The 24082-nt window shown below is 43.2% G+C and overlaps 1 protein-coding gene and 1 long non-coding RNA gene across 4 annotated transcripts in view; both read left to right on the top strand.

The window, feature by feature from the left end:
• LOC144805567 (uncharacterized) overlaps positions 1-5545 on the top strand; it is a 62338-nt gene extending 56793 nt beyond the window's left edge. Inside the window, exons 3-4 of one of the 2 annotated variants that reach the window (XM_078672091.1) lie at positions 1386-1553; positions 1733-5545. In XM_078672091.1, coding sequence (XP_078528217.1) covers positions 2582-4060 — 1479 coding nt within the window. In that variant the 5' untranslated portion in view covers positions 1386-1553; positions 1733-2581 and the 3' untranslated portion in view covers positions 4061-5545. Of the gene's footprint in view, positions 1-1385 lie in introns of both variants that reach the window. The other variant, XM_078672090.1, reaches the window with a different exon arrangement.
• The window catches only part of LOC144805565 (uncharacterized), a 906387-nt gene that overhangs the window by 500007 nt on the left and 382298 nt on the right, over positions 1-24082 (top strand). The window lies entirely within an intron of this gene.

The following is a 24082-nucleotide window of genomic DNA, read 5'->3' as shown; positions in this document are numbered from 1 at the left end:
GTGCTCGGCAGAGCACTTTATTCCTTGGTAACAGAGGACTTTGAACTGGAGCATACAAGAGGGCTAGATGGTCCCACTTGTATACACAACTGGTAGAAAGGAGATGTAGTTTACTCTGGCACACTCTCACATTCTGTGTATGCCCCTCACAGGCTACACCCACCAACATGGTTAACACGCACTTGAGATGTTAGCTCAAAAGCCTGGGCAGGGACATAGAAACAGAGCATTAAATGGGTGCGTCAGTCGGACCCCACTCCAGTGATCCTGATGTAAAGATCTCATCAGGCTATTGATCCTTTCAACAGGGTGCATAGCCACCACCGCTCTAGCTGTTAAACCCATGACAGTCCTCTGCCTTAAATAAGGGCACACTTGGTGTGACCCTCCAGGTCACAGGCCCGGTCCAAGACCTCTCATAGTCCCTTGTTACAAGTTGCACAGTACTGGGGCGGCAGAAAATTCTCACATAATGGTTTCCTTTAGTTTGTGATAGATTTCCCCAGTAACGTACAGGTGCAAGGTGGACGCCATTGAATGGGGAACTGCCATGAGGAGCAAATTTTTCTGGTCTTCAAACCACACGCAATTTGCCATTTCATAGGGTTTTTCTCACTAATATTTACCACCTGTTTCCAGCAGGTGGTAGATATATTCATGTAGTTGGTTTTGGGGGTGTCAAGAGTAGGGGAGGGAAGGGGAATCTGGTTCTAACAGGGCAAAGCATTGTGTGTTCCCCCAGTTAGAAAAAAAGATAGCACAAATCTTGGTTGCTACTGCTGCAGACAAAGTCTTTTGCAGATTTTCCGTCAAATGTTTCCATCTGGAAAAATCGTGTCAGAAAAACCTAACAACTGATAATCAGCTGGAATAAAATTAACACATGAAAGTACACTTTAAATTCTTTGCGCTTCGGTTAGTTGAGGGATAGATCTAGGCATAGGGCTCGCATCACACAATAGATTATCGTGAAGCCGAGGCCAAAAATCAAAAGTCAGGATAACAGATACATGCAGTTGGCAACTTTGACAGGGGAAAACGCCCGTTGTCAATGGAGGGGACATTCCCAACCCAGAAATCTACATTACATATGAATGAATAGTATTTTTTTTATAAATAGATGATTTGTGCCAGTCCATATGACTCTGGGATACTGCGTTACAACTCCACAGGGTACATGTAAGTTATGCGAGTCTATTAAAATTTTGGAAATTTTACAAATTCTCACTCTTACAACCGAGTGCTCTCAGTTTACAATTCTTCGCTCTGCTGTGTCAGAAAAAGAGCTAAAATTTATCAAAATTCTCCAATTCTGCATTCATTTGACTTGTAACTTATATTTTTGGAAATTTACTTCTATTAACTGTTTAATTTTAAATCTACAGATTGAAATTATGTGCAAAGAACGCAAGGTTTAGCGCTAGGCAACCGAATGTCAGTGCCATAAGGAGGATTATTTTGAAAAACGGAAGGACATCCAGCATTTTAAGTTTGAAGAATTTCTAAAATCTAGGTGTTGCGCTGACCTGGGAGCTGAGAAAAGTGCTATACCTGTAAGTGAAGTCTCTAATTTTGCATTTCATTAACCCAGAGCAAAGCCATATTTGTGCACACAGCATCAGAAATAATGTTGAAAGACCACTTCAGCATGCTCATCTGAAAAATTATCAGAAAGACGAATTGCCTCAGCATGACAGAATAAATGTTAATCTAAAGCCTCATCTAATTCCAGAGAGGAAGCACACGGTGCATAACAGAAAGTTATTGCAAAAGGTTTCTTCTACATACCATCATAGAAAAGACGCCGAAAGAAGACTTTGAAGCCGACACATCCGACAGAGAAAAGCACTGAGATTAAAAATCACTCTTGCTCAACAACCGTTTTTAACCAGTGAAAACTCGAGACTATCTGCCTCTGGATATAACACCTCAAACCACTCGCCTCTCTTTTGCAATTCCCTTAAAGATACACCATTTCATTGTGTCCATGACCATCTCAAATAAATGTTTCTTTTTTATTGTGTACTGTTCTGTGATGGATTCTATGTAAATTGGCTTAGCATTATCTGTTGTGCAGGAGTATATGTAGAACTGTTAAATATAAAAACTGATTAAGTGAACACTGGGGAGCTATATCTAATGTGAATCCCTGTCATCAGAACTACAAACTTTGCTCAATGTATAAGAAGGTTAAAAGGAACTGATGTTCTGCGACTGGTGATCCACAATAGTACTGTGCATGTTCTAACGTCCTCGGTTACTGTCATTACGTCAGTGCAAAATGGAACTTAACATTTAATCATTAAATATCCAACTAACACCTTTGTCACTGCTTTGCTAAGAACCTATACAAAGGAATGTGAGAAAAACATCAGTCACAAAATAAGTTGCTTCCGAAGAGGTCATAACCTGAAGACCATTATCTGCAAGAAACCTGTCAACAGGTGCTTATAGGGCAACTTCCAGACAAATTTTGCTCAATTCAATCGTTACGGAGATTGCCCATGATTTGTTTCAGAGATTAATGCTGACCATTTTCTAAACAAGCCGGACTCCAGGAAGGATCTGGTTCACTCCAAGCATGGCATATGAGCAAAAGAAAAACAAACTTGGTGACATTAGCACTAGAAATAAATCTTGTAAAAACACAGACTATGAGAACAAATTCAGTGTTCAACCCAGCCTCACTCAACACAAAATAACACAAGCTGGGGAAGAAAGATTTAGCCATAAATCTCATGTCACTGAACATGTGAAATTGCTCACTGGGGATAAACGCTATCAGTGTTCTGAATGCCAAAAATGTTTCCGCAATAAATCGCATCTAATTGAACATGTGAGAATCCACACTGGGGAAAAACCTTTTCAGTGTTCTGAATGCCAGCAAAGATTCTGTAGCAAAATGAATCTTTCTCGACATGCAAGAACCCACTCTGGGGAAAAACCTTATCAGTGTTCTGAATGCCAAAAATGTTTCCGCGATAAATCATATCTAACTGAGCATGTGAGAATCCACACAGAGGAAAAACCTTATCAGTGTTCTGAATGCCAGCAAAGATTTTGTAGCAAATTGAGTCTTTCTCGACATGCAAGAACCCACTCTGGGGAAAAACCTTATCAGTGCTCTGAATGCCCGAAATGTTTCAGTGGCCAAAGCACTCTCACTCGGCATACAAGAACCCACACTGGGGAAAAACCTTATCAGTGCACGGAATGCCAGAAATGTTTCATTGACAAAAACACTCTCACTCGGCATACAATAACCCACACTGGAGAGAAACCTTATCAGTGCTCTGAATGCCAGAAATGTTTCAGTTACAACAGCAAACTCACTGAACATACAAGAACCCACACTGGGGAAAAACCTTATCAGTGTTCTAAATGCCAGCAAAGGTTTTCTAACAAACCGAGTCTTTCTCGGCATGCAATAACCCACTCTTTGGAAAAACCTAATCAGTGCTCTGAATGCCAGATATGTTTTACTGTAAAAAGCAGTCTCACTCGGCACATAAGAATACACACGGGGGAAAAACCTTATCAGTGCTCTGAATGCCAGAAATGTTTTAGTGAAAAAAGCAGTCTCACTGATCATACAAGAACCCACACTGGGGAAAAACCTTATCAGTGCTCTAAATGCCAGCAAAGGTTTCGTAACAAACCGAGTCTTACTCGACATGCACTAACCCACTCTTTGGAAAAACCTTATCCATGCTCCGAATGCCAGAAATGTTTCCGTGAAAAAAGAAGACTCACTGAACATACAAGAACCCACACTGGGGAAAAACCTTTTCAGTGCTCTGAATGCCAAAAAAGGTTTCGTAACAAATGGAGACTTACTCGACATGCAGTAACCCATTCTTTGGAAAAACCTTATCTGTGCTCCGAATGCCAAAAATGTTTCAGTGAAAAAAGAGGACTTACTAGCCATACAAGAACCCACACTGGACAAAACCGTTATCGGTGCTCTGAATGCCCAAAAAGTTTCAGACATAAATCTAATCTCACTGAACATGTAAGAATCCATAGTGGGGGAAAAACTTATCAGAGCTCTAACTGCTAGAAACGAGCTAGAAGCTGTTACAAGCACCATAAGCAAACACACACAGTCCAAAATAAATTTCCGTGCTCTGATTGCCAGAAAAGATTACATTTTTAATGCAGTCTCACACTATATGAGCAAACACACACAGGAAAAAAGCGTCACCAGTGCTCTGAATGCCAGAAATGCCTCTTTGATAGGCACAGCCTCACTAACCATGAGAGACTCCACACTGGGAAAAAAACATATGAGTGCTCTGAATGCCAGAAATACCTTCAGAGAAAAACACAATCTCACCATGAGAAACTCCACACTGGAGAAAATCCTTATGCTAGAAACGCTTTTATCTGAAAGACAGTGTTACATGTCATGAGAGATCCCACTCTGGGGAAAAACCTTATGAGTGCTTGTAATGCAAGCAAATCTTTGGTTACGAACTGCTTTTCATTCGACATGAGTGTACTCACACAGGGGGAAAAAGCCTTAGGGTGTTCTGAATGTCAGAAAAGGTTTGTTGACAAATATAATCTAATTCGACATGAAAGACCCACACTGGATTAAAGCCTTATACGTGCTCTGAATGCAAGAAAGGATTTAGTCAGAAAAGAAAGTCAGTCTCACTAAACATGAGAAATGCATCCACACCAGGTGAATAGGAACCATCATCCTGAGTTGCTGAAAAGCTTCTAATGCAACCTGACTTTACATGTAAGAGAAAAAATTAAAGTTGCAATAGGTTTACTTGCAACCTCAAAAGAATTTTGCGGGATTGAAAATAGTCAACAAATTGCCAAAAATCAGCAGTTACAGTACCTGAAAGTTACAAAACTCTCAAGGTCACTCCTCGACTCAGAGAAATGTTAGTGCTGGCAAAATCAACTAATTGCCACAAAATTCACATTATTTCTGTCTAAAATGTATTAGACCCAAAAGGCTCCTACTCACCCTTGTTTGTTTACATAAGACTGAAATATATATTTTGGGTGCAGTGTTTTGTACACTTTGTGAACATTATTGAATGCAGAATTTTGATGATAAAATACAGCAGAAGTTAAACGTAATAAACAAGTTACTTACCTTTGGTCACGCTGTTTCTGGTGGATACTCCTTGACCTGCTAATTCTTCACCGTGAGAATATTCCCCAGGCGCCAGACTGGATCCTGAAACTTTAAAGCAGTCCTGCTGCACGCCGGTAGGAGACATCGCGCAGCTCAGTGTCAAATTCTTTCTGCTCCAGAGTGACGAGCGAAGACGCATATGAGCACTAACCATTCTCATTGTGAACAAACCCAGGGGTTCGTGGGTTCATTATCTCACAGGAATGTATCACATATGCAGGCCATGTGTAGAGATTAATTCACCTTTTTTTAAATGAATAACATTCAGATGAGTCCTTTTCATTTAAAAAAATTCAAATTGTATTCTCAGTAACAAGTGTACATATACATTTCTGAGTAATGTCAGCACAGTGCTCAAGCTGAAAGTGATATGATGATAAAACAATCAGATCCACATATTATACTCATAAACAGGACTGTGAATTACTTTTGTACAATAAAAGTTAAGCAAAACTGATTCTCAGGAGACATAGTTCATGTGAAACAGTCCCTGAATAGTCAAAATTTAGACTGTTTTAGTTAATTATCATGATCTAATCAGGACAGTACATTGCTGCCTCTCCCGTATACTTATCACGCTGTATCCTGTACACCTTAGTAAGGAATCTTCTGTTTCACAGGCCAATTCTGAACCTTGTGGGCTGGATCCATATAGTTGAAGCCCCACTTGCAAAGAGTGGAGGTAACATGGTGCCCCTCCCCCTCCCAGTTTGCATCATTCCTATCCTATCTATCTTAAGCAGTCCTTGCAAGTGTAACAACGGGCCCCTTTCACAGGAGCAGCACAACGGAAACCCATCGTTCTGCGTGGAGTTCTGTATTGTTTTGTGTTTTTTTCAAATTATTGAATTTTGCAGGTATTTAACTGTTTACAGCAGGGGTCTCCAACCTTTTCTTTAGTGAAAGCTGCTTCTGATAAGTAAAAATTGTTAGCTGCTGGAGGCTAAACATCTCACGCAGTTACCACCTCCACGCCCATCTTCATTGCTTTAGGCCTAATATCCGTAGAGACACTATAGTTTGAGCAAAATATTTGACTAAGGGTACTATGGCAGGGCTGCCATGTGCGTCAGTTAGAGCGCCGTCATTGGGGATGTATGAACAAATGTGTACATATGGATGGTTATATTTATATGGGTGACTGAGAGCCTGTGTTGTACGTACTTGCTGCACATGACATACCTTTCACCATATTTTGCACTGTTATATGTACGACACTTTCATACAGTTTTTTTTTTAAATGAGAGAAATTTAAAGTGCTAACAAATGTTCTTCAAAAATGCTTATAATATGGAAAAAAATCTGCACTTTAAATTTGTTTCATTTAAAAAAAAAAATGGCTGTATTTTTCAGTTATACTTACGACACGATGTCTACTGGCCACTGGGAGTCAGGGCCCTGCTGTTTGTAAATGTGACCCTTCAAAATGGGGGAACATTTAAATGAAGAGTAACTTAATCATTAAGTTAACATTAATTTTCTCCCATTGAAAATCATTCAGAAAAATCATTTTGTTCACAGCTCCAATATTAAGTTGTCAGGGACTTTTATCTAAGAACAAAATATCTCAGTGCGCCAGTGGTTCACCTCTGTGACGCAACCTGGGTCATAAATCAGACTGAGCAGTGCTCATCACACCGTCGATGGCATATTTACCAATAACATCAATTCATCGGTCGGAAAAGCTCTGCGTTTGGTGTGAACTGATTACAGAAGCATTTCGTTTAATCTTTGTGGTCCAGCTATGCAGTCCGTTTCCGCCAAGACACGAATAGTAATAAAATATTGTGCAAGGAAGAAAGTTGATAAAAACAAACCCAACAATCTTCTATGTGAATCCAAGCCCTCAATTGATCATGATATGGAGCAAGCTGCTGCCAGGTATGAGGCAGGGTTGATGCAGCAGTCTCTCAAGTAGGGCCTTTTAAATCAAAGACGAACTATCGGTCCGCACCATGGTGCTCCTATGAGCTCAGAGAATATAAAAGGAAATGTAGGCACCAAGTCCAACTTTGGAGGAAGAGTTACAGCCTAGAGGAATACATAAAATATAAAACTATAATAAAAGATTATAAAACTATGGTTCAGGTGACTAAAACTGCCTTCTTTACAGATAAAATCGAGCAGCTGAAAACTCAACTAAGGAATTATTTAAAACAGTCAATTCACTTTTATCCTTAGGTAATAAAAATGTAGCAACTCCCAAAACAGATACTACCCTAACTCAGGTATCTGGATATGATAAATTATTTGCAACTGCATTTGTGGTGAAATACCTTTGATGTGTCTTTGCAACTCGCAGTTGAGCCGGCAAAGCTGCTTTCACTCATCCGCCAAATTACACATTGCAATGAATCGCTGACACCATATTGCATGTTGGAAAACCTTAAAAGACATTATTTATGGCTGCAAAATTCACACTCTTGAGCTTATGCTACTTTATTTAACTGTGTACAAGGTTTAAGCTAAGCTCAAACCATAATCATTTGTAATCAAACATGCATCTGTACAGCTGAGCTGTGAGTGGCATGTGGCCGAGGGTATGTATTCTTACCCCTTAATTGTACATTTGAGCACAGAACATTCCGAGGTGCTGATCTTCGGCAAGGACCGGGATGTGTTGTCTAGTGAGTGGTGGCCCCCTTCATTGGGAGCCTGTCCTACTCCATCGCACTCAGCCAGGAACCTTGGTGTTCTTATAGACACCTCGTTGTCTATGAACATTCAGGTAGATAGAACTGTGGCCACATGATGGGGAGTCATTAGGATTCATAGAAGAATCGCTCACTATCTGTCCCACCAGGCTCGAAAACAGAACGTGGTCGCGCTGGTCTCTTCCCGGCTAGATTCTTGCAACGCTTTGTATGCAAATATCAATAAGGCCCTGATCCAACGCCTGCAGAGTGTTCAGAACGCGGCCGCCAGATTTGTTCTGGACATTCCCATCTTTTCCTCTGCCACGCTAGCCAGGAAGGACCTTCATTAGCTCCCGATCCAGTTTAGAATTTCATTTAAAATCCTATGTCTGGTTTTCGGAGTCTTACTTGCGGGCCCCTCGGATGCCTTAGGCTCCTTGCTAACGTGTTATACTCCCAGCAGGAACCTTCGCTCCTCCAACATGAATCTTCTGTGCGTTCCTCGTATTAGGAAGGTCAGATGGGGAGGAAGGGCTTTTGCTACTGTGGCTCCTCGATTGTGGAATTCCCTGCCTGTGGAGATTAAGGCGCAACCGTTGCTGTCCCTCTTTAAAAAGGCTTTAAAAACTTGGTATTTTAAAGAGGCCTACTAGTAAGCTTTCACCGGGCATAAGACAGGTATTTGGATTAGGCGCCTTGACGCCCATTGGGCTAAGTAGCGCATTATAAAACACTGTTCATTCATTCATTCATTCCTTGAAATATTGTGATCAATTTAGGGAAATACCTCTGTGTGCTAAGAAAATGCATTAAGAATAACGGAATGTTAATTATCCTATTTAATGCCTTCTCATTGCAGTTTTTGTTCCAGAAGAGAAGTCTGTTAATTCTACCAGATGTGTGACACCATTAGAAATAAGAAAATAATGTATCTTTACCAGATAAGTTTATCAGTAAATTACGTTAAATTATTGGATATAAAATGTTGCATGTATCACTTATAGGAGAGAAATTAAATTGTTGCGTTTCGTGGACATAGTTAAAACTTTTTTAAAGATGAAAGAAGCGCTATAATAGTTTTTTGTAAATTAACCCCAATATGTATCTCTACAAGAACCATCTCTCTTAAATCAAAACTGTGCTTGTTTTAGGGAGAAAGCTAAATGACCTAGCAGATCAGTATTTTTATTAGGAAGCTTCAAGTTAAAGAGTGAAAACACTTTTTTAGAGTTCCCTAAATTTGTGATAAAGTTATTTCAATATGTTTAACAAAAAGAATAGCTATATTTCATGACAGTATTGAAATGGGAACAAAAATAACAGGAACACATATTTACACCACAGGACAAACATATTGGAGACTAAGGGCCTGATTTGGATCTCGGACGGGTTACTGTGTCACAACGGCGACATATATCTTGTCACCCAAAATATAAATTCCTGTTTGTCCGATGGGAATTATATTTTGTCTGAAGGGATATCCGTCACCAGTGTGAGGGAGTAAACTATCCGCCGAGACCTAAATCAGGCCCTGAATCTCAGAAATATAAAATATATTAAACCTCCATCAAAAATAATACATTTGGTAAAAGTGGTTCCTTTTGGGGTCAGCAGACTACCGTTTCTGTGAAAGCTTTTAGATAAAGGAATCTTTAATTTTTTTTTAATTCAGCCCATTTTCCTTTCACATTCACAAAGGTCCCCTTGGGGACTCCTTCCCGTTTGCTACTGGATTACCGACTCCTAATAATGTTTTGCAACCTACGTTTCGTCGCAAAACTTAATGCATACCACAAGGATGTATTAAAGTTTCAGAAGGGTATCACCCTTCCAAATTCTGAATCCTTAAATGGGCTTAGTATATGTCAAAAAGGGTTTTAGCATTGCAAACCATGGGATTTACCGAATCGGGCGTTTGTGAACGGTAAAGCCCTATGTTTCTAAATTGTCTCCAAATTAAGTTTGCTAATACCATTTGTTGAGTTAGTAACCTGTACACCTACCTATTTAATGTTAGTATTGCTTGAGATCAAATGAAACCATCTCGCTTAACTCTGACACAATACTTATTTAACACCTTGGCTGCTAGGTGTTTTCCCCTCCTATGCTGACTTATCGTCAGGTCCATTAATCATGACGAGCTCAGCTCGTCATCAGCACAGCTCAACCGTGCATCATGACGAGCTGAGCTCGTCATGAGCATCGAAAGGGTTAAGGACAGAATTTCTGACATCAAGCTTTAATGTTTTGTTAAATATGTTTCTAAATGTTGTCGCATACAGAAAAGTAGGTAAAGCTGTCTCTGGGCCTTCAACATAAGATATGATGTAATCATAATTTTTAGATACATTTTCTGAGTATCAGGAACAATGTGTGTTTCTTGGTTTTCTCAAAACCACTATAATAAACATATTCAACCCTTTTAGATTTAATCTGTTTGTTCTGGCGTATGTTGCAGATAATAATCTAGATTTAGACCAAGGATCAATTCCACCCATGGTTTCTAAAAGCTGTTTATCATTGATCTTAATTACTATTATCAGAAATAAAACTGTAAATGACCTGATCTGAGAGATGGGCCTTCAAGTATTATGCTCAGTCAATTTATGGAATAAATTAGATCCACAAGCATGGCCTGACCACTGTATTTTACATCAATAGATTATTTATCAGCACATATTCTCTAATTACAATTCTTCTAATTGATACTGGTCTTTTGCTGGGTCTGCTTGAACTATTTCCATATGACATTTAAAATCCCAAAAGATAAGGAGTTATGGTTTCAGGGCTGGTCAAACCTTAATGAATGCTACACCTAAAAATGCCCTGTTGTGCAGCATGATTTAGACGTGGTATGTTTTTCCTTTCGAATGTAAAATTGACCAAATATTTATTGTTGTTGCCACCCGTTGGAAAGAGAAGTGTTTAACCACAAAGTGGATCGAATTCAAGTTTATACCTTAATTGCTAGTGTAGAAAAAGAAATGATTTTGAACCCTATGAGGCGGTTCCCTTCCAGAAAGTATTCATGTCCGTATCATAAGTCATAAGTCAAATAACACTGATGAAGTCAAAAAGCCTCCTTGAACATTCAAATTGAATTTGAATTACAATATGAAATGCTCATTGTTCACAATATGATTATTGTTCACAATATTTCTCTTAGTATTTTCATTTTTGCACTTATTTGTGTAAAAAAATAATTTTTATTTGTTTTTCTATATGTTGGAAGCATTACATTAATGAAATCTCTGTATCCCACCTTCTTTCTTTTCTTTCCTTTCTTCATGAACATTTCCATTGTTTAACTTCTTAGGTTGCCTGATATGAAGAATTTTGCTCTACATAACTATGCTGTGTTACAGAATGCTATGTTACAGTATGTTGAGTTTTATGTACCACTTTTGTCTATTATATGTTTGGCAGCTCATGTTTATTTATGCATTATTAATTAGATTATGTTTATTAGGTTTTATTATTCAATAAAATGTTTCAAACATAAAAAATGAGAAATGCTATGTGTTTACAACTGCACCATTTTATTGTACGGGTAATCTCAAACATGTTCCCAGGGGGGCCAAAAGGATCATGTTACTTGCCCAGTAAGCTTCTGTTCTTGGCATGTAGAGCTGTAGATTCACATGCTTTGCATACTCCTGCCATCTAGAGTTGGGTCCGGATGTTTGCAAGTTGTTTTTCTTTGAAGAAGTATTTCCAGTCACGAGGTAGGGGACTCCTCCTTTCGGTGATAGTGCTCATGGGCAGCGACTCCATTGTTAGATTGTTTTTGAGCAGAGGGTGAGAATGGAGTTAGTAAAGGTAGAATAGAGATGTCCATGCGTTTGTATGTAAGTAAGAAGAACTGCAACAGGTGTAGGTACCTGGGGAGGCGGGTGGGCGAATGTGAATCTACAGCTCTACATGCCAAGAACAGATGGTTACTGAGTAAGTACCATTATCCGTTCGAGGCATGTGAACTGTAGTTCACATGCTTTGCATAGACTATACAGCAGTAACTCCCAAAGCGGTGGCTAACCTGTAGCTGTCGCCATTGTTTGAAAAAGTGTTATATTTACTGCCTTACCTACATTAGCCTATTGTCTCGCTAACACATCTACACAGTAAGGTTTGGTGAATGATTGCGGTGTAGACCATGTTGCTGCCTTACAAATGTCAGCTAAGAGAATATTCCCTAAAAAGGCCATAGTCGCCCCTATTTTGCAGTTGGAATGCGCCCTAGGCGGTATTGTCAAGGTTATTTTAGCTTTCACATAACATGTTTTGATACATTTGACAATCCATCGTGCAATGCCTGATTTAGATATAATATTGCCTGTGTGTGGTGGCAAAAAAAACAACAAAGAACTGTTTTGTCTTGCCAAAATCTTTTGTTCTTTCCACATAATGAAGTAGAGTTCTTCTAACATCTAATGTGTGTAGAACTCGCTCTGCTACAGAAACAGGTTGAGGAAAGAACTCGCGTAACTCGACTGATAGATTGATGTGAAAAGCAGAAACCACTTTAGGTAGAAATTTGGGATTGGTTCATAGAACCACTTTGTCTTTATGAAGTTGAAAGTAAGGTTCTTGTATAGTTAGCGCCTGGAGTTCACCAAATCTCCTTCAGGAAATGATTGTGAACAGCAACCTTCCCGGAGAGAAATTGTAATGGACACCTGTGCATTAGTTCAAAAGGTGGACGCATCAGCCTTGTAAGGACTATGTTCAAGTTTCACTTTGGTGCAGGTGGGACTCTTGGTGGTATTACGCTTTTTAATCCTTCCATAAAGGCCTTATTAACTGGCACTCTAAATAGAGAAAAATGTTGTATGTTTTATAAGTATGCAGCTACTGCTGCTAAATGCAAGCAAATGGATGTGTAGGCTAGTCCAGATTGCTATAAGTGTAAGAGGCAACAGATGATGTTTTGCCCTGAGGCATCAAGGGGATTGATATTATTATTTGTACAATAGATAACAAATTGTTTCCATTTTGCTGCATAACATGCCCTAGTGGTAGGTCTCCTAGCCTCCTTTAGGATATTCATAAAGTTGGGTGGTAATTGTAAATAACAAAACTCTATGACCTCAGTAGCCAAATCGCTAGGTTGAGTTCTTTGGGATTTGGATGCCTGATTTATCCATGGCTCTGAGTGAGGAGACTGGAGTTGAGATGCAGCTTTTGGTGTGGAACTACTGAGAGCTCTAGCAGGGTGGTGAACCAAGGTTGACTTGCCCATGTGGGAACTATGAGAATCAGTTTGAGGGATGTTTGTCTGAGCTTCCGAACTACCAGCGGAATGAGTGGGAGAGATGGAAAAGCGTAAGCAAATATCCCTGACCAGTTCATCCATACGGCATTGCCTTTGGAGAGCAGGTGTGGGAACCTGGAGGCGAAGCTTTGGCATTTTGCGTTTGGAGCTGTGGCGCACGGGTCTATGTGTGGAAATCCCCATTCCTGAAAGTAGGGACGGAGAACCTTGGCATGAAGTTCCCACTCGTGGATTTGCTGCCTCTGTCTGCAATCTGATTGTTCACTCCTGGAAGATATTCTGCTAGGAGATACATTTTTTGATGTATGGCCCATTTTGAAATGGCTTGTGCTAGGCGTGACAGTTGCAGACAGTGTGTTTCCCCCCCTGTTTTTGTATGTAATATATCGCTAGCATGTTTTCTGTGCATACCAGGACAGTTTTGCCTGTAGGGTAAGGTAGGAAGGCTTTGAGCACTTGAAATACTGCTAGTAGCTCCAGGTGATTGATATGGAGGCTCTTGTATTTTAGAGTCCACAACCCTTGGACTGGGAGAGTCTGTAGGTATGCGCCCAAATCAGTGAGCGATGCGTCTGCTGTTAGCCCTGTCTGTGGAACAGGGTCGATAAAGGGCCGCCCTTTGGATACATTTTGTGGGTTCCACCACTGCAGAGAGCGATGGGTGCGGCCACTAGATCAGTCAACTGACCCTGCGACTGGTTCCGTGGACTTGCTAAGCATTCTTGAAGGTGACGCATGTGAAGCCTTGCATGGGGGTAAAAAATTATAATGCAAGACGCCATCATCCCTAGTAGTTGCATGAATACTCTTGCTGGCAATGCTTGGTTGGGCTGAAATTGAGCGAGAAGGACCTGAGTGTTGTGAATCCTGGCTGTATTGGGAGAGGCTAGAGCGTTGTGAGCGTCTATTGTGGCCCCCCCCAGATAAGTTTGTATGTTGGAAGGCTGTAATCCTGAATGGATTGTGGAAACATGCGTCTTTGAAATCTAGGGTAGACAATAAAGCGCCCTGCTTTAGACGAGGGAGCAATTGTTGCAGTATCACCATGTGGAAATGCTCTGAAAGTATGTAAAGGGTTTAATTCTCTGAGGTCTAGAAAGGGTTTCAATGAGCCGTCTTTATTGGGAATAGAAAATACAAGGAGTACGCCCCCTGTTACTTGATGTTATAACGGCTCAGGTTCTACGGCTCCTTTGGAGAGGAGAGACTGTACTTCTTGTTGAAGTGTAAATGTAAGTGTAATGTTCTGGCGACATTTTGTGAGAACCTGGTGGTATGTTTGGAGGAATGTTGGTAAGTTCCAGGCAATGACCATATTGGATAATTCCTAACACCCATTTGTCCGTAGTGATAGATTGCCAAATGTGGAGGAATTGTAGAAGAAGTCCCCCAATAGATGTAAAATGGCTGGGGGAAGTGTGAGCAAGTCACTGTTGGGAGAGTGGGAATTACGCGGTACTGAACGCTTGCCTCGACCTTTGTTATCCTCCTCTAAGGAAACCTCTCGTAGAGGAAGATTAGTTGTTACCTTTATAAGAGGTGGTGGTGTTGTCCGAAGAAATGGTCTTAAACCCCCTGGTAGAAAAACCGACGAAAGGAGCCACGGTTAGGAGGAGACTGTAGAGCTCCGATGGATTTGGCTACCACTGTGTCTTTTTCATCTTCTCCAAGGATTTATCTACTTCAGGGTCAAAGAGATGCTCCTTGTCAAAAGGATATTTAAAGTAGACTGCTGGACTTCAAGTTTGAACCCAGAAATCCTTAGCCAATCATGTCTTCTAAGTAACACACTTGTGTTAAACCCCCAGCTGTCGTGTCTGCAGCATCTAAAGCACATCTTATTGAGGAATTGGATATGAGCTTTCCCTCCTGAACTAAATCTTGGGCCTTTGCTTTACATTCATCTGGGAGATGTTGCAGCAACTGCTCCATTTCAATCCAGTGTGCCCTGTCAAATCTGTCTGGCAGCACCTGGGTGTTGGCAGCGCGCCAGTGGTTTGCTGCTTAAGCAGCTACTCTCTTACCAGAGGCGTCTAATAGTTTTGACTACTTATCTGGAGGGGGTGCATCCCTGTGGTCTGTGAATAGGTCCTTTTACGGGCATTAGAGACTACAGAGCCTAGTGGTAGCTGACCTTTAATAAAGACTGGATCTGAAGGAGCAGCCTTATAATTTTCAATTCTGGGGGTTAGAATGCTGCCCGCACTGGATCTTTGAAAATGTTGTCCGCATGCCTCATCATGCCTCTAAGAATAGGCAGAGTGTGGCTAACCCTATGTGTGGTAGTGAGGGTTAGGAAATCTTCCTCTAGAAATTCCTTGTGTAACTGCACCCAATGATATTCTGCAACTCTAGTGAGCAACGCTAGGTGTCCTACATTGTCATCCTGGAGAGTTTGTGTTGGTGAATCTGTGTGATAGTCTCTCCAGGGATCTATCTGTAGAAGAGTCTCCCCCCCCCCATTCTTATCATCATCCTGGAGAGTTAGTGGGTGTGATTAGCAAATGACGTAAAGGTGGAGAGGTTGGTGTTGAAGAATGTGGGAAGGGAGTAGGGTTAGTATCCACATTCTTCTTCTTGAAAGGAATAAAGTAAGTGTCTTTCTTGTGACTCAGGTTTACGTTTCTGAGGTTACTTAGTAAGAACACATCTTGTATCAGGATTTAGTATAGTTCATTTAGTTTTAGGTCCAATTTGGATGTTGGAACATCGAAATCTGGACCCTGCCGCTTCGGAGGCACAGTTTTGGGTTTTGGTGCCGAAGATTTTGGTGCTGGGGTGCAATCTCCTTTCGACGCCAAAAGGTTTCAGTGCCGAAGGAGGCTTTCTCTTTGGCGTCAAGGATTTCAGCTCAAAAGCGGGTTGCGGCTTCGAGCCTGAATGCTTCGGCTTGGTGCCAGTCTTTGGCCTACTCGATCCTGAGCCAGAAGGCTTAGTGATGTGTTTTGTGCCGAGCCGGAGGGTGGGGCATCGGAAACATGTTGTCGGTGTTGAACGTGGCCTGAAGGCGGGGGTGGGACCGAAGCCTTTTGTTTTGGTTGACTTGGGTTTTGGGTTAAGGGGCTTTCGGTACTCACGGTACGTTGACCTTGCGGCAAGTCTTCTTCCGCGTTTGAGTCCAATTCAGGGATGGAGAAAAGTTCTTCCTCTGCCCCTTGTGCATTGAATTCCTGTTCGAAATATTTGCCAAAGATGTCCAGCATGTAGTCGATGTTATGAGTTTGCATCTCGTGACGTCAAGCCCGACTATCATGGAGCGTTTTCTTTGATCAGAACGATTTACACACGTCACAGTTCTCTTCGTTGTGCTCCGGAAACAAGCACAAGTTGCAAACTTCGTGCAGGTCAGTGCGCATATACTTAGTGCGGCACCAAGGGCAGAATTTTTTTTTGTTAAAGATCCAAGGGCAGAATTTAAATGGGGTCCATTCCATTGACTGCAAAGTGGACCGAAGAGGGTAGGCTGGACGGCCTTTCCAAGATCTCTGATCGACGGACACGATACGCGGAGAAGTGGAATAAGTGTTCGAAAACAGTACCGATGCGGGTAAAGTGGATTGCACACCGGGGGGAACCCGAAGCAACGGTTTTAAAGCGGAGTGCAGCAATAGACGTCCGAACCCGATGGCGAAAAAAAAACTATCTAACAATGGAGTTGATGCCCATGCGCACTATCACCTAAAGGATGAATCACCTACCTCGTGACTGGAAAAACTTCTTCGAAGAACAACTTGCAAACATCCAGACCCAAAACTAGATGACAGTGTGTATGCAAAGCATGTGATCTACAGCTCACATGCCTCAAACATATGGTCTGCTGGGTGACAGAGGCCCACATTGTCATCAGCAGGGAGAGGGTCAGGCAGGGGATTTGGGGGATGTAAGGTTGTAAATAGGGGGACCAAAGCCTGTACATTGTGTGGACTGTGACTCATGGGGTTATCGAGGGCATATCAAACTGCCCTCTAAATTAATCCCCTAGTGTTTACTTGAGACATAGATTTGACAGTTCTGTGTTGTGCTCTATTTCAGTTGCTCTCCGTGTACTGGACCCTGAAGCAAGCCTTCTCTGCCTGCTATTGCCACGTTTGATCAATCAAGTTTACACAGGAGGTAACTTGATTATTTAATTGGAATGAAATACAATCTTAGGCCTCACCATTTACTTATGCTTTTAATCTCTTATCTGTAAACATTTGGAGAGCTTAGAAACAGGGTCATTTAAAGTAGCAAGTGCTTTTAGAAATCCTCGTGAAACTCCCCAACAAGGTGCGTAGTTCACTGAGTTGGGCAGCCACAAACCTCACTGTCATTTACTCCTGGCTTGACATCTTGCCCAAAATATTCTGGTTGTGAACTCCATTAAAAGTCTGGGCAGCCTCCATCATCTGCATTTCATTGAGTTGGGTAACAACAAACATCTGTTATTTCAGCGCCAAGAGGCCCGTAGTGGTGAACGTGCGCTTTACAAATACTCATGTTATGTTATGTTATGTTATTGATAAGAACAGTCCCCGAGTCTCACCATCAGGGCCACTGATACCCAAATTATGTACCAAACAAGATGAAGTCTATAAAACCAGGAGTCTTGTTTGTCATAATTCCCAGCCTCCCCTCGTGACCAATTGTGTTCTCAAGATCTTTGTATTCGGTTTTATCAGTAACAGGAATAACTGCATTCAAACTAAACACTTGTAAAAAGTATGTGATAATAAAACAGGACTGAAGGCCAACTATCCATTTTATGTTACCCATAAGGCTAGGACACCTATTCTCAGAGCCCACTCACTGAAATACGAAGTAGTGAAAATCTTATTGACTGCGTAGCAAGAGAACTTGTGCTGTGGTGTTAATACTCCTACTTGACCACATTATTTGACCACGGTCACATCGAGTGGTTCCTATGTCTTTGTCCCTTTGATTGCCATTAAGCGATAGAGGTGGACAAACCACTGACGGCTCGAGCCATATGCCTGGCTCTGGCTCAGCACAAGGATCTCTTCTATCCTTGAGCCCAAAACAAGCAGAGTGTGCCTTCTTCCTGCCACCCAGACTCACCCCTCATGCACCAAGAGTTAAAGGCAAATAATTAATGTGTATGTCAAATGAGAGAGAGAAATAGATGCCGACTTGCACAATGGGAAACAAGAACACCTGAGATCAGTCCCGGCTTACCCACGTGAGCACATGAGGTGATTCTGGCAAATTGTTTTATTTCTAAATTCCCCAAGGAGCCTGAGGGGTACTATATAAGCCAGGTCAGTCCCCCACTCACTGAAGTAAAACACAATAGAGACCTGGCCTAAATGCTAGAACAGATGCACGTGGACCTAATATCTGTCAATAGCTGCCACAATATCGTGTCCTGCTTGAGCAGTGAATCCTACGCTGTCTTTCTCTATAGGTCCCTGTTCTATGTATAAAAATGTTCCCAACCAGTGTAACCCAGAGCTTAGTGTAATAGATAAAATCCTAATAACGCAAGTGAGTGCCAATAAAGTGACAAACGTACAAAAATGTGAAAGGGTATAGGGTGCCTCACGGAAGTAACACCTTGGGAGTCCACTGGTTGGTTCTCACCAGTGGACTCAGGTTCTCATCATCAGCAGACCCGTACGCTAAAGGAAACAGTAAAGACAAATGAATATTGGTGATGGTGAAGTGCACATATGTTAAGTGTGCAGTGAAACCAGTCGTGAACTTACTGGTTATGTGTACTAAAGTGTTGCTCTAAGTACTAAAAAACTGACCCTATAAAGTAGATCCTAGCATTTAGGCTCCACTTTATGTTTTCAAAACGAGCTATAACCAACACTAGCTTATCACCTTTATTTTATGCTGTGGGTTTGCTCACATTAAAAGGACACTCTGCTGCTTCTTTTCATCATAGAGAGCCAACATGTTTCATTGCCTATTGATTTGGAGACAATTTCTTCAGGGCACGGGTCAGTACCACCACTCTGCTTTCCTTTCACAAATGAATGCATTCCTTGGGAGCAATTAAAAATACATACTGACAACACAAAATTTAGCAACACAGAGGCACATCTCCCGTGGAACAGTTACTTCACTGAGCCATTAGCCTTTCGACCGCGCCCCCCCCCCATAGTTAGCGCTTAGGTGCTCAGTCTGAGTATACCGGTGACCTCCTTTTTAGGTCTCGCTATGCAGTGCGTAAGCACTGCTTAGAGGGACCTCTTGGAATCAGTCAGCACTTAACTTGAAACTTGTGCATGCTGGCTCCCGTAAAGGAAACGCTGTACAGGCACAACTTTAACTTTCGCGGCCACGAGATCACGCTTGTCTTTCAGCGCTGCTCTTCTTGGTGCTTCGTGTATGTATGAGCTGCGCAAAGGTTGAAGAAGCGCTTGGTGAGTGAGAGAGGGACCCTCTAGCATAGCTGCCAAAGTTTCTGATAGCTATGTGTGACATTTTCATAATTTAAGTGTAATTATGAGTGACATTTCAACGACTATGAGTGACACTTTATCGCAAGCAAAATCAAGCCACGAAGACCAGGGAAACATATACTTATCAGAAATTACACACATTTGAGCAACAAGAAACTCTAAGGGGATCTTAAAATTGCTGTAAAGCACCAGAAATAAAAAAATAGTGGCCTTGCAACCTGATTGGACAGTAGTCACTGACATTCTGCATCAGGTAAGCATCAAAGGAGAGTGAGGCTGAAACACACATAGGTTACAGCCAGCTAGGGCAAGACTAAGGAATGTGCACGAGGAAGATTATGCAATACAGTTTCATTTGTGTAATTAGTAAGCTACAGCCCTAAAATACCAAAAGCAAAAAGTACTTGCAAAATGGAACTAGCACCTATGTCTGGAACGAAAGGAGAATAGCCATGGATGTGGACTGTGGGGAGTTTTAAAACACAGACACTTCACAATATCGCAAAAAAAAACGTAAGCCAACTGTCAACGTAATTCCGGATAAGGCAGTTGAGCTCAGTGGAAATGCACACAAACATAGACACCATGTTGGAACGGAAATGTTTTCAGTTCTGTTCTGTTAACATTAACCTAAATCAAATGTTGAGCGAAGCGCTTTCCATAATAGAATCAGCACTTCAATGAGATAAATGTGTTATTTGAAGTAGCGTTCGGGGTAAGGCAAAGCATGAATGCACATACTTGGAAAGCAATATACCGCTTCCTGGTCAAAATTACAAGTAAACAAAAGCACCCTATAGTAACGTGTTTGGTTTAATAGGTTTCATTGATTTTTCTGAAACACGTAACAGGTACAACAGAACATGAGTATTTCCAGCAATCCTTGCATCTTTTAGCACTGCTGCTGAAAGTAACGGACAGTTAGAGCTGTTGTCTGGCCGAGGGTGAAGTGAAAACGTACGGCGGCTGACAGCAGCATGCGCCCCGGGGCATGTTGGGCAAGGCAGCCTCATGCTCTGGGAGGCAGCACACTTGGTCGCGGTCCACCGGCAGCCTCGAGCCTGCAGCCGTGCCCAGGGCAGAGCTTCACCAACACTACAAGCAGCTGATAACGCGCTGCCACTTGACTTACACAAAAACACATATTGATGGTAGCATTAGCGCCGCCTGCCGCTTACACAGAAAAACTAGTGCTGACCTGCACAGTCGTTCCTAAGCGCGCCATACTTGCCGGGGAGTGCACTCACTTTACCAGAGCCGCATTCCCCGGCAGCACTGCACATGTGCTGCCCTGCTGCAGGTGAGAAGTTTCTGGTGAGATAAGATGAGGATTCGCCTGGGGTGATCATCGAGGTACGGACGGATCCCAGTCCATTGCGCGCAAGTGTCCGTCCTGGAGAAAATGGGCGATTGGCAGTACACTTTCACTCCTTCTAAGTGCTAATTAGGTCTCGAACTTTCTCAGAGGCGGAAAGTCACCCTGCCTCGGGCCTCAGGACTGGGGCTCCGAGAGGCACTTATCTGTCAGCAGTACAGCATTCCACGGCGTGGGGAGGACTCCTGTCTCGATTTGAGTCCCCCGCCGTGGCTCACTACTTCCGTTCTTGCAGAGGCCGCCGCACCCCCCGAAGGCGGGGAGGCTCAGGGGCCGGCGCCATAACCCGCGTCGTGCCCCAAGTGGAAAACTGGTTCTGGGCGCTTTAAAGCGCCCAGAAGCCAAGGGGAGATTTGCGCTTCGCGCCACCTGCCAAAAAGACGGAGAGTGCCCAGTGGCACCAAAAGAGCGGCCAATGGGCAGGGAGCTCTATGTTTGAACCCCCCAATCAGGGGGCTCCACCGGAGCGCCAAGGTGAGAGGATGGCGAATATAAGTCGCCGCTCGCCCAGGTAGCTCTCAACTTCGTCGAGGAGCAGGGAGAGCGGCGCACCTGACGAACTTCTGCAGACGAGGTGAAGCTCTGTCGGAGGGACCAGCTGACTACAGACCATCGCTGAACTGAAGGGACCATCGGTGTACTAGCGGGACTGGCGGACGACGGACCATCGCTGGACTTAAAGGAGCATAGGTGCGCCGGCAAGGCTCTCTGTGGCGGAGCAGGTATTCACCCAGACGCTCCCACGAATCCGGGACCGGCACTTGGCTAGGCCACCACAAGCCCGGTAGAGCCCGCGGCTTCTCGCTTCACCGTTTTCAGCGCGCATTGTGGTAATCTAGGTAAACAAAAATGTATAACATTAGAGTACAAAAAATGTACCAAAACCATCTAGACCAGCTTCCAAGACCGGTAGCTGACAAGAAGGCGGATGTCTGGAGCAGGCCCAGGGCGACCAGTACTCAGTGTTCGCGGAGGATTGGCGGTAAACGTAGGAGGGGAATACAGCAAGGTAAAACAGCTGTACCAGTGAGTTGGGTAACAATAAACAGCTGCGATTCAGTGCTAGGATCACTTGGGCGTAAGGGCACTTTACAAACAAGTAGGTTATGTCCTCGGCAGTGCCTGCTCTGGACTCCCCCCTCCCAAGAATAAGCAACAAGTTACGAGGAAGATGTTACTAAAGCAGTGCATTTGATTGGGGCGTGCTTACGAAATTTGCCCAATTTTCAGAAGCGAAATTTGGATAAGAGGGAAAAGTCTTATGGTGACCCTGTTATTGTTATATAGAGTTTTATTAAGCGCTCAGCTACTCGGACCGAGTGTCCCGGCGCTGTCAGACCCAACACAACACAACCATCACGGCTGAGAGGAGTTAATTGCAGAACAACCATGTCTTCAGCTCCTTCCTAAAAGACCAAAGGGTCACACATTTCCTAAGTGACAGTGGCAGTGCATTCCAGGCTCGGGGTGCAAGGTATCCAAAAGAGCGGCCCCCGATGCGAGCGCGCCTGACTGCCGGGATAGTGGCCAGTGAAAGGGACGCAGAGCGAAGTGTTCTGGATGGAATGTGAAATCCCAACTGCTTCCTTAGGTAACCTGCATCAGAGCCATGGAGTGCCTTAAATGCCAAGGTCAGCGTTTTGAACTTGATGCGTTTCCTTATCGGAAGCCAGTGGAGGGATTTCAGCAGGCCCGCAGCGTGAGACCTCCGACCCTATTAAGAATATAGGAAAACATTTGTAAAGTATCGCATATGAGTAGGACGCGCTTACGAACCCTAAGCTAACAATTTGCAAAGGCAAATCCTGATAAAAGGGGCGGAGTCACTGCGACTCTATTAAGAATATACGAAGTTTGTGAAAACATTGCATATCATTGGGGGCGAATACGAAGTTTAAGATAAAAAAGTCCAATACAAAATTTTGGAAGAAGGAAGGGTTAGCGGTATACCTGTTTAGCATACAAATGCAACTTTCCGTTAATATCACGTTCCAGGGGGACAACTTGGGTACTGGTTTTGCAAAGGTGCTTACCAGGAGAACAAGTGAAGGAGAGGATGGTATTTATGAATGTTAAGTGTATCACATATCCACACGTGGTATCTGACAATCGCCCAATTTTTGTTTGGATTTCATGTGTAACCCATGGCGAGAGAATACAGTGCCATAAGACTCCGAACAGGACGCAAGCATACCACTGCATGAAGGCAAGGGCGGAGCAGAGCACACCATGGGGTGCCTGTGGTAGATTGCCGTCAGACCTGACCTGACATCAGACTCCCTTGAGACACAGCTAGAGGCAGGTTTCCTAGCGCTCAAGTGGTTGACGAACAGAACAGGCATTACTGCGGGGGGGGTCAGTCACTTTGGGATGCCGCTCGGCAGGGTGAGCAGCAGGCAGGGCAACCTTGGGATGCCGCACGGCAGGGTGTCCGAAGTCCCCCCTACACAACACCCCCAGACGGCAGACAATGGATCCGGTGCGCAGCAGACCACCTTATTCTGCCAATTTTTCTTTCGGCAGGGAGTCGCCCACAGCTGATGGATAGTGGGTCATTCCTTCGTGCTGATTCACCCAGGACGCCCAGAATTGTATGGTCCAGACGGGGTCCATCTCTCCGGCATAGGGAGGAGAGTCTGTTGGGACAACTTGTGGGGCGCAATGGCTCTCACAGGTTGCAAAAAAACCCCCACAAAAAACGTCTTTTATGGTGGGGGGGGAGCCGCAGAAAGACGTTAGCCTCCCTGCGGCGTGGCGGAAATTGGTACAATGGTTGGCTAAGGAAACACACCGGCGGGCGGTGTGTAGGAGGAGGGCCACTCACTTTTGGATGCCACACAGCAGAGTGAGGTGGCCGCACCGAGGAGGGGAGTAGCAAGAGGAGACGGCACTCGCGGCCCAGACCCGGCCGGATGGCAGGGCGCAAAAGGTAGCGAGCCCGGGGCCTAACTCCAGAGAGAAAAGCTACCCTCCACTACACGCAGAAGGCGTGGGTGACCAACCAATGGTGATCCCGGAAATAACCAACAAAGAGGACCACCAAGGACTGACAAAAAAAAATGGTTTTTTGGGGTGCCATTTACGAACTGATGTGTAACACAAAAGTACCGGCCCAGAGTCGGCCCAAGATGTTTTCTATGTTTTCTGACATGTATGACTTATGACCAACATACGGCAGTTCACAAATGAGAAATGTATAACCAGCATGTGTGTAATACTAATAAAACTGCG

The sequence above is a fragment of the Lissotriton helveticus genome (assembly GCF_964261635.1).
Source record: "Lissotriton helveticus chromosome 1_1 unlocalized genomic scaffold, aLisHel1.1 SUPER_1_unloc_15, whole genome shotgun sequence".
Lineage (NCBI taxonomy): Eukaryota > Metazoa > Chordata > Amphibia > Caudata > Salamandridae > Lissotriton > Lissotriton helveticus.
Note: the sequence above shows the minus strand (reverse complement) of the source record. Positions and strands in the feature narration are given on the sequence as shown.